This window comes from Aquarana catesbeiana, linkage group LG02 (genome assembly GCF_042186555.1).
Source record: "Aquarana catesbeiana isolate 2022-GZ linkage group LG02, ASM4218655v1, whole genome shotgun sequence".
NCBI classification, from domain to species: domain Eukaryota; kingdom Metazoa; phylum Chordata; class Amphibia; order Anura; family Ranidae; genus Aquarana; species Aquarana catesbeiana.
This window is the reverse complement of record NC_133325.1, coordinates 569,392,781-569,410,976: the sequence shown is the minus strand read 5'-3', so window position 1 is coordinate 569,410,976 and position 18,196 is coordinate 569,392,781. Positions and strand designations below refer to the sequence as shown.

Genomic DNA, 18,196 nt, shown 5'->3' with positions numbered 1-18,196 from the left:
TTAATTGGATTCTGTCTAAATTGTCCCTAGTATGTATGAATGTAAGTTAGGGACCTTCGATTGTAAGCTCCTTGAGGGTAGGGACTGATGTGAATGTACAATGTATATGTAAATCGCTGCGTAAATTGACGGCGCTATACAAGTACCTGAAATAAATAAAATAAATAAATATAGAGTTATATAGGGAGTGAACTTCTTGGATTGGGTATACCAGTGTCTATCACCTGAAGATGGCCTATAACCCATTAAGCTATTACTTAAGACTCTGTGTCCCATGATGTACGATAAAGAAATGGTTACATTTAATGAAGGTACAACCTTTAGCAACATATTGCTACACTTAGAGGCGCCTTTCTTCTCTTTTATAATCTGTAGCTCCTGCTGGATTTTGCTTCTAATCCCCTTGTGGAGGCTTCCATTTGTGGATGGATATTTTATGGTTACACAACCTGGTCATATTGCTATAATCTTTTTATATGGACTATAAACTGAAGGACCTATGAAGAAATGGTTGTGGAACGAATCATATGAGTTTCCATTATTTCTTATGGGAGAATTTGATTTGATATACAAGTGCTTTGGATTACAAACATGTTTCTGGAACAAATTATGCTTGCAATCCAAGGTTTTACTGTATGTATTTATTAAATACAGCATTTTTAAATCTGTATGTTATTTTTCTTTGCCTCCATGATAAAGTAAAAAATGTAACATGACTCACCAACAGAAGGTTTCACTACATTTAAAATTGCCATACAACCAACAATATAAGCTAATCTTTGTGAAAGAGATCAGAATAAAATTTATAGGTATACTCCAAGTTGCTTGCCAGGAATAAATACATTTGTAATAAAAATTAAAAATGGCAGAAAACAAAACAGGCAGTAAATGTTTACCTGCACGTGTCGGTCTATGCTTTGGCGTAGAAAAGCGGTCCCATTGTGCTACAACAATTGCTGTGATTCCTAGCACGCAGACGATGGACAAATATATGAGCCGTGGCTGAGGGGAGCAATAGAATGAGTAGTACAGCCAGGGCACAAAGCTTCCCATGATTAACAGTGCAATCCCCGAGTAATCGAGCCTGGAAAACACAAAATGACTCTGTTTCTATAACTGTATCTGGCTGAAACACACAGCGGTAACACATTGCAGTGTTTACTTAGCAGTCATTTTACATGCTAATCTCTTCACAAGTTTGTTATCGTATCACATACAGGTAGAATACCTGCCGCACAGGGAACTCGTGTGTTTTTAGTGGGTTGGCTGACTTGCAATGTGACAAGGAGTAAAGCACAACCATGGTGTACCACTGCAAAGTAAGCTTTTTGTAGTGCATTTTTAGTTAAAGTGATTGTAAAATCACATTTTTTTTCCCCAATAAAAATAACAAACATGTTATACTTACCTCCTCTGTTGCAGTGGATTTGCACAGAGCAGCCCAGATCCTCCTCTTCTCGGGTCCCTCTTCTGTGATCCTGGCCCCTCTCTCCTGTTCAGTGCCTCCACAGGAAGTAGCTTGCTATGGGGGCACCCGAGCTGAGTCACAGCTCCCTGTGTCCATTCACAGAGTACCAACCCCTCTCTCTCCTGATTGGCTAGCTGACTTTGACAGCAGCGGCAGCCAATGGCGCCGCTGTGTCTCAGCCAAATCAGGAGGGAGAATTTCAGATGGCTGAGACACTCGTGGACATCGCTGGACAGAGAGGGACCTCAGGTAAGTGTTAGGGGGGCTGCTTCTAAGCCTTTTGGCTAAGATCAATTGTAGTATCTGTTCTTTTCAGTTTCCAGAGGAGGCGCTGTGCAACTTCCGAGTGTAGGGAGGGCACATGCAGATCCAATGGTGTAATTGGACCTGGAAAGACGGTTCGGCAGTGCCGGTGTCTGGATGCCCACCGAGACTTCAGCGGGGCCGAGTCCGAGCCGTCTGGAAGGGTACCCCTGGTGAGAATGGGTGCTGCATCTGGGTCTGATCCAGAGGGTCGGGTCCCTGGCCTTCTGGCCTAGATTGGGGTTTGGAAGGGAACGCTTGCTCGCCTATAGCACTATATATAGCACTATAGCCTATAGCACTGGGGTGGAGCAGTTAGTACTTTCCGAATGTAATTAGGTAGGAGTGATGGGAGCGAGGGTTGAGCTTGTTGAGGTTCGGGCTCTCCCCAAGCTTCCAGAACTTCAGGCATTTCTGCCTGGTGTGGGGGCTGCTGTGTCTGGGTCGTTGGCCAGGGTTGGTCACGAAAGCCTATGGTGTACGTAGCCCTGAAGTGGCATTCCAGGGGTGCCTGAAAATCACTGAGTGAGGCTCACTTTGATTTACGGCACCATGGTCACTGCACCATTATACGCTTTTTTGCACCTGCCTCCTGGGCCGGGCCTTTTGGCTGGGACCGGAGGAATTTTTTATTCCTGGCCAGATGGCCTGGCTATTGTATTGCACAATGGTCACTTTTTCACTCTCCTCTACACTTCCTTCTCCCCCACTTTCTTTTTACTTTTCCTTTGTGTGTTACGTGTTTGTATTTTTTTTTTTGTTATGTACACGGTTTGTTGCACTGTGTGATGAGTAGGGTTGCAGGTCCTCAGGCCTGCCCTAAAAGTCTTGGGAGGGTGTGGACATGGCCTTTTGACTTGATTCGCCCTCTCTCATGGGGTCTCCCTTCAGGGGAGCCCCACTGAGTACTTGGGAGGGTCTGTTTCGGCAGTCCCTCCAGAGAGAGGGGTCCGTCTGGTTTCAGCCAGATGGACCAAGTGCAAGTACCCTTGTCCCCGTCAGGAGCCTAATTCCCATGGGGGATTCAGGGCAAGGTCCTCTGATTTTAGAGGGCTTGTGCACCCGTTGCACTTTTTTGTGTTTTGTGTTTCATTCTTTATGTGTGTGCACATTTTTTTGGCACCGGGTGAAGTTTTTGAGTGTGTTTCACACACTATAGGCATTTAAAAAAAAAAAAAAGCAGCGAGCATTAACAGAATAAAAACATTTTGCTGTGCAACAGGACCACCAATCACTTGGGCTTAAATAAAAGTTTACAAATTTTAGTGAGAGTTCTTCTTTAAGGTTTACATACACTTTAATGAAGGACCTTTGAGGAAAGAGATGTTGGGGGCTATTGGGTTATACTACAGGACTATGATACATATGAGAAGCTCATACCATCCTCCTCTTTCCTACAGTAATGTTGGCCAGATTTATTTCTAAATACTTAAAATAAAAAAATTGTTTTCCACTGTTTTTTACTGAATTGGGTGGAATTTGATCCATGGGTGCGCCTACAGGCATCACCCGGCTCTACATACCCTGGTCTAAAGATCGAAGGAGGCAGGCAAACATGTCAGCCCAACAGTGACTGCAACCAATCCGCTGCAATCACAGTTAAGGTAATCTGACAGCCACTGGCTACCAAAATACAATAGCCGGCAGTGGAGGTTTATCCACCCGTGCTGTTTAGCAAAGATGGAACAATCTATTCAGTTACTTTCATTCAGCACACACATACACATAAACAAAAGAAATCTGTTTGTGTATGGTCTGATTCACCAGTTAAAGAACTGGTTTCCTCTGCTACAGACAAATGCCTCCAAAAGTAGAAAAGTTCTGCATGCTTTGAAAGCTGATTATAGAGGCCCCTGTATTACAGTTTTATAAGTAAAATTAAAGTGAACCTATTGGCCAGGTTATGCACACTAAAATATTTACATATTTTAAAAAACAAGCAGTAAAAGCACTTTACAACAAGCACTCATTCACATCTCTAGTTATAGACATTGTGGAGAAATGTATCTTTACATTTCAACAGACTCAAGTAAGGGCCCAATCACACCAGGTACAGAAGGACTGCTCCAGGTGGCTATTCCAGCGCAGTTCCACTGTAAGACCAGGCAAAATATCTAGTCTCTTACTAGGCCAGTTTACACCACCACATTGTAGTAGGGCATGGCAAAAAAAAGGTATAGCATGCAGTACTTTTTACAGTGCAGTGCAATGCAACCCACCACGCTGTTACCAAAAGAGCTTATTGAAATAACACTTTGTTACAAATAAATATAGCGAATTTAAAAAAAATAAAATAAAAAAAGTGTGATGTGCCGCGATCAGCACCACTGTCACGCCACCTAATGCATACCAGCAGGAGAGGATCTTGGAAGATTGCTACGTTCTAATAAAAACAGTAAATGCATTCACAACTGAGCAGAGTGTATTTCTGGTGATTCTGAGGTTTTGTTTCAGGCGCATTTGCTTATGCGTCAAGCTTCAGGAGTTTGTTTTCTGGGCTGGGCAAGGGGAGGAGAAGGCATGTTTACAGGCATTGCCACAGAAGTTCTAGGACCATAAATGCCTGGACACACTCAAAATTGTGATATTAAAACAAATTACTTCACATTACAAGCAGCTAGACAAGTCAGTGATGACTTGTTTTAAAGCTTTTTTACTGTATGTTAAAATATGTAAATACTTTAAAGTAAACCCTCAGCTTTTAAGCACTTTCAGCAGCTGATGCAATCAGTATGCAGCTTAATGAGGTTTTTATCCATGCCTATGTGTTCGTTTAGGTTGGTGCCATGACCACTGTCCTAGGTTTCTCGATTTAGGGTGGCTCCTTTCTTTTGCAGCATTCCATGGAGCCACTCTTGCATGAAGAGACTACAGTTTTTTCTTCCTACACTGTCTGCATCAATAGAAACACACAGCCCCATAGCCTAGGATGTAAAAGGCACTCCCTGGTCCTACTCCTCCATTCCTTTCCCTTTCCCAAGCTAACAGACTGGCTGGAGACTACACTGTCCATTGTTAAAGCGGAGTTCCAACAAAAGTAGAAGCTCTGCTTGTTCGCCCCCTCCTGGGGGGGGGGGGGGGCGTTAACTTGTCATAACCAGGTATCTTCCACGTAAGATCACAGCACCATAGTGCGGCGATCTACAAAACTCCTGGCCCCTCCTCCCCCTGCTGCCTTCTGGGAAACACACAGGTCCCAGAAGACAGCAGGATCATTCAGAAAGTGCAGTGCGACTTGCGCATTCGCAAGGCTTCACTTCCTGTTTTCCTTAGTAAGGATGCCGGCGCCAACATTGCAGGCTCCCTGGACAGATAAGTGTCCTTATATTAAAAGTTAATTTTTTTTTACCCAGGTTGGAACTCCGCTTTAACTCTTTCTTACGAAGACCAAACATTCAGGAAAGCAGCACAGAGAGCAGGAACCAACAGCATTGAAAGTCATAAGCTTCAAGTGCTAGCTTAAGAATTTTAACAAATAGTTTACTGGGGAAGTGGAATTTAACTAAAAAAAAAAATAAATAAAAAAAGAACAGGCAGAACGTTATGACAAAACAGACCCCATTGATCTCTTCTGGCATAAATGTTTCCTCCTGCCTGTCAGTGGCAATGTAAACTGAGCTGCACGTGAGCAGCTTAGAGCACATTACGGCACCCCTCTGTGCCACAACAATGTGATTCCCATGCGCATGTAGAATAGAGATGTTAAAGTGGCTGAACGGAGCGTACCTGGAAGGACTGGGTGAAGATGTAAGCCCTTAAGCACTGAGAGCGCAGGGCTGGAGGTCTTCCTTTGACAGGTAAGTCTGTCATAATGTGTCAGTACGCAGTGCATACTAGCACATAGTGGCATAAAGCTGCAAGGGGCCCAGGTAATAAAAAAAATATATAATCAGACGTTTAGTACTGCTTTAAACTAAAATATGCTGAGGGTTTAAAAGAAGTATCGCCAAAGCTTTTTTACTTGTGCATTCCAGAATCAGCTGACAGTGGGCTAATTTCTGCTGTCGGCTAATGTCACAGAGCCACTCCAGGCTCTAGACAATCCCAACAATAATGTTGGGATCCACCCAGATGCATGACCGGCAGCTGGCTCAGCCTCCCAATGCGCCACTGAGAACCTGAGTGAGCTGCATCCAGCGAGCACTGGGGGGCACAGAGGAGAGTGGTGACTGACAGTTGGAACAAGAACTGAGCTATTAGTGGTCATGTGATTGCTCATTTCTTGGGCTTAGAGCCGGTGGGAGACAGCTACAGATGGGAGGTCAGCATACAGTGCCTTAAAAAGGGACTCCTACACCTTGAAATTTTCCACATCTTGTCAAAAACGTAAATGTATTTATTGGGATTTTATGTGATAGACCAACACAAAGTGGCACATAATTGTGACATGGAAGGAAAATGATAAATGGTTTTCAACATATTTTTACAAATAAATATCAGAAAAGTGTAGCATGCTTTTGTATTTAGACCCTGAGTCAATATGAACCACCTTTCGCTGTAATTACAGCTGGAAGTCTTTTTGGGTATGTCTCTACCAGCTTTGCACATCTAAGCCTGTCAGTTTAGGTGGACGGCCATGTCTTTGTAGGTTTGCAGTTGCGCCATACTCTTTCCATTTTCAGATGATGGATTGAACAGTGCTCCGTGAGATCCCTGCGGCTTACTGGCGACTTTTTGGTTCTTGCTCTGCTGGGAATGAACCTTGAGGTTGTACGTATATGGGAACAGTTGATGGTCACCTACTTTTGTTGACAAAATCCCGGGATCTATAGTGAAAATTTGAACCCATGAAAGCCTCCTTATAAGTGAGACCTTGTCTTGTATTAACTGAAACCTGAATGTGTCCTGAAGAAGTTTTTTACGAAACGCGTAGACGCATTGGGGCTCACATCATGTATATTCTTATATAGATGATTTTTATCATTTTTTGTCGGTGTCCCTGTTAGGTATACATTTATATTTAATAAAGTTTATTATATTGTTATTTTGACTACGTTCTCTCAGGTTTGCTGTGCCTCTAAAGTCTGACCAGGGGCTCCTTGCCGAACCCCCTTTTCTTTTTCTCTTGACAAATTAATCATACGGATGTGGCCATAGGAGTGTTTCTCTTTATATTTTACTCAAAAAATTAATATATTTTCAGATAGCACACCTGCCTTGCAACAATCCCAGCCAGCACACCATCTGGTGTTTTCAGGTTCTCCCTGTGCTTGTGTGGGTTATCTCTGGGTTCTCCAATTTCCTTTCACACTCCAAAGACATTCTGGTAGGTTAATTGGTTCCTGTCTGTCTAATCTGCCCCTAAAGTATGAGTTTAGGTATGAATTTGAGACAGGGACCTTAGATTTTAAACTCCCTGAGGGCAGGGAGTGATGAGAATGTACAGTCCTGCATACAATGTCACTAATATATACATGTCTGTAATAAATAAATACATACATTTGAAGTCACAGTCCTGAAGGAGTAAGCATTCCATCCTAGTTCATAGGGTCGTTTTTAAAGTAATACATTTTTGTAAACCAGATATTTGAATTTCTGAAAGCAACAAGGTACCTGCTACAATTTGTTTATGTGTACATAAAATATAGAAGAATAGAGCAGATTTACATAACTGCCGCAATAAGTGTTGTAGCAGCCATCATCAAAAGTTGGCATTTCACAAGCTTGGTTTGGAAGGCATTACTATGAGCTTTGCAGTGATCCAATTTCATATCTGAAAACCATTACACAAAAAAGGTTTCCACCAGTATCTTTATGGCTTGAGTAAGGAATAGGTTAATTTTCACAAATGATTATCAAAGCACACTTTTTTACTCTCACATTAGAATTATCACATACTCACTTTGAAAATGTGCGGGATACTTTTTCTGAATGGCAATACACTGTGTGAAAAAGCCATGAGAAACTCAGACACAAGACAGCTCCGAGAAAAAACATTCCAAAGACCACTTTCTCTTGGAGTGGAGCCATGAAGTACATGTTTGGTCTAAGCATAGTCAGGACCCCCAGGAAAAGGAACAGCACAAAACCTGCATTGTTAGAAAAAAAAGCAAGTATGTCATGTATGGAAAACCAATAAAAGGAAAAGTTATTTGTCAAAAAAAAAACTGGGGCAGAGGATTGGGTTTCTTGATAACATGTACTAATTAACCCAATTTAGCAACTTGTTCCTTTACAATGATCATTAAAGTGGAACTACAGGCAAAACTTTTTTCCCCATTTTGAATAGTGAAGGGGAGGGTTATAACCCCGACTGTTAATTTTTTGCCATCTGTATCCCATTGGGGAGATTTCACTTTACTTCCTGTCCCATAGCCACAACACGAAGTGAGAGGGAATCCCTTGGGGACCCCCAGGTCACCAGAACTAGTGTCCCCAATGTAAGATTTCCCCTCTATTACTTTTCTGGGGACAACCCAAAATTTGGGATTTTCTTTTCCTTTCCCTGAGAACAGTAAACAGGAAAAATTGAAAGGGGGAATCTCCCTAATGGGAGCACAGACTGTGATAAAAACAAACAGGTGTTCTATAATCCATCTCAACTTTGTCCAACCCCCCCCCCCCCCCCCAAAAAACAGAAGTTTTGCCTTTATACCTCCCAAACATTTTGGATCACTTACCTAATAAATGGGTCCAAATGTTTCCAGTCTCAGTGTGTATTCGGAAAATACTCCTGAAGCAGGCACGGAATGATGGCATTGGGGGACGGTGTCCATGAAGAAGATAGTCATTGTCTTTAAGCCAATCAGGAAGTATATCATATGGAATGACTCTCCACCGCCCTTCCCACACCTTTAAATCAAAGGAATAAAGTGCAAATGATAATGCAAATATCTGGATTGTGCGCACTGTGCAAACAGCTCCCCCGAATAAATGTAATTTGGTTGGGTACAGAATAAGCAGGAAAGAAAATCTATTGATCATGACAACCATGTATAATCATGGTGTAAACTGGGCAAACAGCTCCCCCGAATAAATGTAATTTGTTGTGTACAGAATAAGCAGGAAAATGACCAGTTACACTTACCGGTAAAGGTGTTTCTGGGAAGTCTTCCAGGATGGCACCCTGAGAGATGACTGGTCCTCCTGACGGGAAACACAATCAAAAAAGAGGTTAAAAACCCCGCCCCTCCCTGCACTCCTCAGTTGTGCAAAAGTATTGACCCACACCAGTGCATGAAAGTGAAACAAAAACACCTCCAATGTACCACTATATAATAATACAAACCGGGTGGGAAGTAGGCCTGCCGTCCTGGAAGACTTCCCAGAAACACCGTTACCGGTAAGTGTAACTGGTCATTTTCTCAAGTCGTCTTCCAGGACGGCACCCTGAGAGAAGAGCAAGTAGCTCAGGCCTACCTTAGGGCGGGACAACAGCTTGCAGGACCTTTCTGCCGAAGGCCAGGTCCTGGGGTGACAGAAGTTCCACTCTGTAATGTTTCAGGAACATGTTCTGACTTGACCAAGTTACTGCTTTACAAATTTGATCTACCGATGCTCCGGCCCTTTCTGCCCAAGAGGTTGCCAGAGACCGTGTAGAGTGAGCCTTAAGATTAGTTGGGACTGACTGATCTGATTGCTCGTAAGCTATGTTAATAGCCTGTCTAATCCATCTAGCAATAGTCATTCTAGAGGCCTGTTCGCCTCTTCGAGCGCCACAAAAACTGACCAACAGATGCTGAGATTTTCTGAACTCTCTTACTCTTTGCAGGTAAAGCAACAGACATCTCCTGACATCTAAAGTATGAAAGGCCCTCTCCTTCTCATTCTGTGGATTGAGACAGAAGGATGGTAAGATAATCTCCTGCGACCTATGGAAGCGCGAAGCCACCTTAGGAAGGTATAAAGGGTCCTGCCTGAGAATGACTCTGTCCTCAAATAGGCGAAAAAAAGGCTCCTTCATAGAAAGAGCATGCAAGTCGCCCACCCTTCTGGCTGTGGTAACAGCCAGAAGGAAGGCAGTCTTAAAAGAAATTAACCTAACTGAAGATTGAGCCAACGGCTCAAAAGGTGCCCTGGTCAGGGCTTCTAAGACTAAAGATAAATCCCACGGTGGAAATTCCTTCATTTGCACCGGGGAAAGTCTCTCTCTAGCCGTCAAAAATCTCTTTACCAAAGGATCTAGAGCCAATTTAATATCCAGAAAGCTAGACAAAGCTGCCACCTGAACCCTAAGGGTCTTGGTTGCTAAACCTCGGTCTACTCCTGTAGGAAGTCCAAGATTACTGGAATATCTTTCTGGGGGGCCCCTCTCGTTTCACACCAACGGGAGAAGACCCCCCAGACCCTAGCATAAATACGTCTCGTTACAGGCTTTCTACTCAGCAACAGGGCGTCAATCACTCTCTCTGAACACCCCTTGTTGCGCAGGCTCTCCCTCTCAACAGCCAGGCTATTAATCTGAAGAAACCGGGATTCGGATGGCAAAGAGGGCCCTGAAGCAGAAGATCCTGACGCTCTGGAAGCTGAAGCGGAGGGGATACCGTCCAGTTCCACAACGTGGGAAACCAGGTCCTCTTGGGCCACCAGGGGGCAATCAAGATCAAACTGCCCCTGGCCCGACTCAGTCTTTGAAGGATTCTTGGAATCAGGGCTAGGGGAGGAAAGGCATAGGCTAGACTGAAATCCCATTCCTGAGCTAATGCGTCCACCCCTTCGGACCCCTGTTCTCTGCAGAGGGAAAAGTATCTTTTGACTCTCCTGTTTGCCCTGTGGGCAAAGAGGTCTATCTCCGGTGTGCCTAGCTGTTGACAGACCAGGGAGAATACTTCGGGATTCAATTTCCATTCCCATTCCCCTTGTTGGACTGTCTGCCGACTGAGGAAATCTGCTTTTATTTTGAAAACTCCCCTTATGTGCACCGCAGAGATCGAGGGTATTCTTTGTTCCGCCCATTCCAGAATCTTCTGCGCCAATCTCATCAGTGGAAGCGACCGTGTACCCCCCTGACGGTTCAGGAAAGCCACTGTCGTGGAATTGTCGGAGAGGATCTGAACCTCTCTCCCCCTGATTCTGCTCTCGAATGCTTTTAGAGCCTCCCTGACTGCTAGCAATTCCCTGAAATTGGATGAAGCAGTTCTCTGTAGTCTTTCCCACACACCCTGAGCTTGGAGCTCTTCTAGATGGGCCCCCCATCCCCACGAGCTCGCATCGGTCGTTAATCTGACAGGCTGAAACTGGGACCAAAGATGACCTGCACCCAACCTTTGAGGGTTGAGCCACCCAAGCAGCGACTTTCTTACCTCTTGAGGGATGGAAACTGGAATATCCAGTGATTCCTTCTTTCCATCCCATGAGGATAGCAGGAAGTTCTGCAGGGGTCTGGAATGGAGCTGGGCCCAAGGTACTGCCGGAATACATGAAGTCATGAGCCCTAGAATCCTCATGATCACTCTTCGGGGCACTACCCCCTGCCGCAGGATTGAAGACACTGAAGAAATCAGTGCTTCTATTTTCTCCTGTGGGAGGATCAGCTTTTGCCCCACTGAGTCCACCCACAGGCCCAGGTAAAGCTTGGTCTGAGAAGGAGTCAGGGAGGACTTTTCGTGACTTATCAACCATCCCAGGGACTCCAAGGTGGATATTACCTTGTCCAGACCCAGGAGAAGGGACTCCCTGGAAAGGTTGTAGACCAACAGATCGTCTAGATAAGGGATCAGAGAGATCCCCTGAAGGTGCAGGTAGGAGACGACCTCTGCAAGGATCTTTGTAAATACTCTTGGGCTGGCCCCCAGCCCGAAGGGTAGGGCCTGAAACTGCCCGTGCTGGGTACCCTGATCTGAGCGAATAGCAAACTGCAGGAATGCCTGGTGTTCTGGCCGAATGGGAATATGCAGATATGCATCCTTCAGGTCTATGGTGGCCATGAAAACCTCCCTCAACAAATGCTTTCTGACCGTGTACACAGATTCCATGCGAAACTTCTTGTATCGCAGGAAAGTGTTTAATCTTTTTAGATTCAAGATTAACTGGAATTTTCCGGACGGTTTGGGAACTACAAAGACGTGGGAATAAAAACCCTGTCCTTGCTGATCCGTCGGTACTGGGAGAATGACTCTCTGATTTGCCAACTGCCCGACATTCTCTATGAGACCTATAGCCTTTGGCCTCTCTTTGGGTAGGAAAGTCAGTAGAAACGACTGCAGAGGCCTGGAAGCAAATTCTAGCCCGTAGCCCTCTCTTATCCATTGAAGGACCAGAGGACTCCCGGCTACCTGCTCCCACTGTGCGACAAATTGTGCCAGCCTCCCCCCTACCTTGGTGCTGGCGTCACTTGGATTCCTTGTCTGCGACCTTTGGGCCGGAGAAAAGGAGAGCTCCTCTCTGTTTGGCTTTTCCAACACCCCATTTCTTGCCCTCCTTACGATCCTTAAACCGGTTGTTGACTTGGGGGCCTCGAAAAAATTTTTTAACCTTTTTTGGCTTCACAGGAAATTTCTTTCCCTTTTCCGTTAATCTGGAGAGGGTCTGGTCCAACCCTGCACCAAATAGGAGTGACCCCTCAATAGGTAGGCCACACAACCTTGTTTTAGAAGTGTGGTCTTCATCTCAAGTCTTAACCCATATGGCCCTTCTGGCTGAATTAAGAAGTGCTGCCGTTTTTGCCGAAGTCCGCACGGACTCAACTGCAGCATCCGCAAAAAAGGCTACCGCCTTACCAATTACCTCCAGGGAATCCAAAAGATCTCTGGACTTGGAAGTACTTGTCACATGATCTGTCAACTTATTAAGCCACATCTTCGTATTTCTAGCTATACAGGCTGAAGCTAAAGCTGGACTTAATGTCGCCACATTGGCCTCCCAGGCTCTGCGTAAAGGGGTCTCGGACCTGCGGTCCATTTGGTCCCGAATGTTACCTGCATCTTCAAAAGACAGGTCCGATTGTTTAGATACCTGAGCCAAAGACGCGTCAAGTTTGGGAAGTTTAAAAAACTTCTCCTCCTCCTCCTCCTTGAAAGGGCACCTGCGTTTCCAGGTCTTAAACTTTTGAAGTTTATTTTCTGGCTCCTTCCATTCTCTTAAAACAATGTCTTTCAGAGACTGGTGGATAGGCAACACCCTGGACTGAGCCTTAGACAACCCTTGATACATCCTATCCTGTGCAGAAATCTGTGCCTCTGGCTCCTGGATCTCCTCCGAAGCATAGCCCCTAGGAGGCCCTCCATATCATCTGTAGAGAAGATATGTCTGCCTGGTCTGGAGTGTCCCTCTTCCTCCTGGCTATCCTCTGCGTCTTTCCCTTCCTCAAGGAGAATACGACCGGGGTCTTCCCCCTCCTGTGTCTCCTCCTCAGAACCCTGAGAAGATGGCGGTCTCTGTGGTATGGCGCTTCTAATATTTGTAGAAGCACTCTCTTGGGAGGAAGAGCCCTCTCTGCTATCCTGCCTAGTATTAAGGCTAGCCTGAAAAGCCTTAAGGGTAGACAGCATTTCAGACTGAACTGAGAGAAAATCTCTCATAACTTCTGAAGTCTCCTTCCCCGACAACTTGTGTATGCACTTATAACAAAACGGCTTCGTGTGTTCTGCCGCTAACTTTTCATTGCAGTACCCACACCTCTTGGATCGGGAAGGATTTTTGGATTTTGGTCTACTGGCAACACTCTGGGTTTCAGTCTCTGCAAAAAAAGAAGCCGTTTAGCCAGTAAGAAAATAATTGACCAAAAGATTCCTTGTGAGGGCAAGGCTAGGGGTCCCACCCCCTCCCTTATACCCTCCAGCCTGGTAGACTCACCCCCAGTGGCCTCCAAAACGGCTGTAGACTCCTCTTGCTCCATTTTCAGGCAAGCGAGTAGTGGACACCTGCTCCTTGCCCAGCAATGCTGCCTCTGCTGCCAGGAATCTACCCCCTTTTTAAAAGCTGGTACCTGTAGTCCTTGTGCAGCAGGCTGTCTCCTCATGCCGTTCCGGACGCCGCCGCCATCTTGTCGAGGCCTGCAGGGCCAGAACGCTCTAGCGCCCAGAGCGCCGTGACGTCATTTCCCCCTGGAAAGATCCCGCGCAAAATGGCACCGACGGACACACAGTCGCCAGCGCCGAGGCGGCGAGGAGAGCCCAGCAGATCCTTGCATACCGAGACCGCTCTATAACGCAGGGGGAGGACAGATTGGACGGCAAACTCACCTCCTGACTCAGTCAGGTAAGGAGAGGGGAAGCAGGAACATGGTCCCTGGAGTTCTGGAGACTCACAGTGCCCAGGGTCCTCCAGTTCTCACGGGGGGCTCTTCACCGCCCTCCTGAGAAATAGGGAAAGGAACCCCCCGGGAAGGTCAAGCCCTACCAGACCCAGAGGCTTCTCAAAACCTGCAGTCTGGCACCCAGGGGGAGACTTCCAGCCCACGGCCTTAGGTCTATCAGAAAAAAACAAACTTTCGCTGTGGGGAAACACAATCAAAAACTGAGGAGTGCAGGGAGGGGCGGGGTTTTTAACCTCTTTTTTGATTGTGTTTCCTGTCAGGAGGACCAGTCATCTCTCAGGGTGCCGTCCTGGAAGACGACTTGAGAAAGAAAGATCTATTGATCATGACCACCATGTACAGTCATAGTGTAATCAATTCTATTGTCCAAACTTATTTGGAATCTTAAATGTGGATGTGGCTGAACCTGCAAAATCTGGAACAAACTTGTACTGCTAAAGCAAGAGACAACGGCTTCCAAGTTTAAAGTGACCCGATCACTAAGATGGCAAACTTAAAGGGTTAGTTCACCTTTACCAAAAAACTGCCTATGCGGATAAGGAGTGTCTGTAGATAAAAGACAAACTGTGCAGCTCTGACCAAAGTTGAATAATGTCCTTGCTGTACATGTAGGCCATTTACGTAACTCATGCCTGACCTGAAACCTCCCAGGACGTTGCTAAGCAAGGCCTAAATATTATGCCTCATGCACACTGGACGTTAAAAAAAAAGGACAGTAGCGTTAGCTGTAGCTGTAGAATGAGTTTTTCAGCGTTTTTGCAGTAGCGTTTTTCAGCATTTTTTAACAAAATTATTCTCCCACAAAAGCTTATGGGCTCAAAAACACTGATAAACGTTTAGCTGCGTTTTTCAGCATTTTTAAGCTTTTTTCAGCGTTAAAGCGTTTTTACAGCTGAAAAACTCCTCTCAAAACCCACTAGGTTTTTTTTCCAGCTAGAAAATGCCCCTGCCAAAAACTGCTGATAACAGCCTATGTGTGCATGGACAAATAGGGTACCATGTTGGAGAATTTATTGACTGCAGATAAAAAAAACATCTGAAGCCAAAAACAGCAGCTGTAAAAATGACCAGTGTACATTAGGCCTTACTGTTCACCTCCACCATCAAAGAAATGAGTTGTCACACTCTGAGCTCAGAGCTATTGCATAAGAGGAGAGATCATTTGGGGGGGTTTGAATCAGAGAAAGAGCTCACTCGTGCGCTGGTGAGGTGAACAGTAATAGCTGGGCCTCACTTAGCAACATCCTGGGAGTTTTCTGTTCAGGCTTCACATGAGGTACTGTACGTAAATGGCCTACCCTTATAGCACAGGCAGTATTCGATCTTAGTCATAGCTGCACAGTTTGTTTTTTCCACAGACACCCTTTATCTGCATAGACCATTTTTTTTGGTAAAGGTGAACTAACCCCTTAACTAGGCCCACTTTGTTTAAGAACATGCTGTACACTTATTTTTTCTGTAGGCCCGAGTATTTGCAGGCCATCTTAATGTTGATCCCAAGCTACTACAGGTATCCAACACTTGTGGATCAGAGAACCACTGTGGATATTTAACACAACCCAGAACAGTCATATACCTGCAGGGGCCAGGAATCAGAAACTCGGCAGAGTAAGAAAACATGGGCACGACAGAGAGGCAAGTATACAGCAACTTATTACACAAGCATTGTTTGAACAGGGTCACTTTATGTCAAGCAGGGCAACTTGATTTTTAGGGTACAGCCAGATTAAAGTAATGCTCCCAGCACCTTTTTAGAGTTGTTGGTTAATTTCAATCAATGTTTTCATATACATGATTCGTTTAGGCCATGAAGCATAAACTACAAAAGAAACAAAGTTCTGTTGAATTTTGTGACAGATTAAGAACTTTATTTCCAAGGGAAAGCAGTTAGCTGCTGCAGACAAGTACAATAAAAGCCACACCAGAATTGGGAAAAGTACAAGTCCCCTACTTATGAACGAGTTCCGTTCTGGGAGCTCATTCGGAAGTTCAACTTGTTCGTAAGATCAGTGTTTGCAGACAAAGGCTGCGAACGCTAATAACTCTGTTCTGGCGGGGGTGGGGTGAGGCCCTGTCAGAACAAAAAGGCACAGCATGGGAGATCGCTGCACCAACATTGCTTGTGTTGGTACAGCGATCTGTCAGTTTTATTTTTGTTCAGCCCGCTGAGTGTGTACCCAGCTTTACAGGATTGGACATGCGAACACATGTTCGCATCTGTGAAGGTTTGTAAGCTGAATGTTCATATGTAAGGGACTTACTGTATTCAGACTAAACAAGGAGTTTCTAAAATCAATCCCTAAACTCTCACATAATCTTTACCATGTAAACATCATTTAAAAAGTCATTTACAGTCTTGTTTGCAGCTTTTGTTAAAATACCTGGTGATCCTGCCATGAAGTTTCTTATTCACACACTGTCTATTATGGGGTGAAAATGCTCTGTCCCCTTTTTATAATTTTTCACCTGCTTGGTCACCCTGCCACCTGCTCTTCCTGTGGAGACCATAAGCATCCTTGGTTTTTCTCAATGCACTTGTTCTGTTGTAACCATCAGGAAGGCCACCCTGATTAGTGACATGCAGGTGCTGAAGAGCATCCAATTGTTTATGATACCAGTTGTAGTTTATATATACGGTACTTCAACATCCCCATTAAATGTATTATACAAAAAAAACTTTGGGACTTTGGGAAGTCCTTATGTGACATTGGCAGGACATCTACTTCTTCCAATTGTGTTGCATGGCCTTCCTCCCGCTATCAGTGGTTGAAATGAAAGGGAGAAATATATTTTTGCTCCCGTACAAATCATTAGTAAGACCTCATCTGGAATATGCAGTTCAGTTTTGGACACCAGGTCACAAAAAGAGTATTGGGGAACTGGAGATAGTGCAGAGAAGGTCAACCAAACTGATAAGAGGCATGGAGGAGCTCAGCTATGAGGAAAGATTAGAGGAACTGAATTTATTCTCTCTTGAGAAGAGATTAAAGGGGGGGGGGGGGGTATGATCAACATATATATAAGGGGTCCGTATAGTGACCTTGGTGTTGAGTTATTCACTTTAATGTCATCACAGAGGACAAGGGAGCACTCTTTACATCTAGAGGAAAAGAGATTTCATCTCCAAATACGGAAAGGTTCCTTCACAGTAAGAGCTGTGAAAATGAGGAATAGACTCCCTCCAGAGGTGGTTCTGGCCAGCTCAGTAGATTGCTTTAAAAAAGGCCTGGATTCTTTCCTAAATGTACATAATATAACTGGGTACTAACATTTATAGGGAAAGTTGATCCAGGGAATATCCGATTGCCTCTCGGGGATCAGGAAGTAATTTTTTTCCCTGCTGGAGCATAATAGATCATGCTATGCTGGGTTTTTCGCCTTCCTCTGGATCAACTGTGGGTATAGGATCCTGTATATGAGATTGAATGTTTTTTTTTTTTTTTTTTGGTTGAACTATATGGATGTGTCTTTTTTCAACTTGACTACGCAACTATGACCTGGAGTATAGTACGTGAGCTTAGTTGTATTGTTGGTTCCCTCATTTTTGGCTCTGAAACTCTATTTTGCAGTTTAGTTCATGATGGCTCATTGAGCTTTTGCAATATTTTGCTTTCAGTCAGTAAAGTCAATAGGGCTACCTGTTTGAATAAGTTGCCCCGTATCATTGCTGTACTATGCTTTCATGTGTAAACAGCTATGTTTTTCGAGAACATGAAGGAGTGTCTCCCGTTTTTCTTTAACCCCTTCCCGACCAGCCGGTGCAGTTTTACTGTGGCAGGTTGGCTCCCCTGGGCGAAACGACGTTAACTTACGTTGGTTTGCCTTTTGACCACTAGGGGGCAATGCGCGTGCGACCACCGGGCAACTGTGATCGCTCCACACAGAGACAGAACGGAGATCTGTCAATGTACACAGACAGATCTGCGTGCCGTCAGGGGTGAGGAGAGCGATCTGTTGTTCATACTAAGTATGAACAACAGATCGCTCTCCTCACTCAGACAATCCCATCCCCCCACAGTTAGAATCCCTCTCTAGGACACACAATTAACCCCTTGAATGCCCTCTACTGTTAACCCCTTCACTGCCAGTGACGTTTACACAGTAATAAGTGCATTTTTATAGCACTGATCGCTGTATAAATGCCAATGGTCCCAAAAATGTGCCAAAAGTGTCCGATTTGTCCGCCATAATTTTGCAGTCCCGATAAAAATCGCTCATCACTAGTAAAA

At 44.8% G+C, this 18,196-nt stretch overlaps 1 protein-coding gene and 1 pseudogene across 3 annotated transcripts in view; one reads left to right on the top strand and one right to left on the bottom strand.

Annotated features, from left to right (window-relative positions):
* Nucleotides 1–18,196, bottom strand: part of ADIPOR1 (adiponectin receptor 1) — an 89,227-nt gene that overhangs the window by 15,651 nt on the left and 55,380 nt on the right. For all 3 annotated transcript variants that reach the window (XM_073616066.1, XM_073616065.1, XM_073616067.1), the window contains 3 exons: nt 8,392–8,563; nt 7,614–7,800; nt 897–1,084 (listed from right to left, as the gene is read on the bottom strand). In XM_073616066.1, the coding sequence (XP_073472167.1) occupies nt 897–1,084; nt 7,614–7,800; nt 8,392–8,563 (547 nt within the window). The remainder of the gene's footprint in view (nt 1–896; nt 1,085–7,613; nt 7,801–8,391; nt 8,564–18,196) is intronic.
* Nucleotides 1,733–1,842, top strand: LOC141130856 (U2 spliceosomal RNA; annotated as a pseudogene).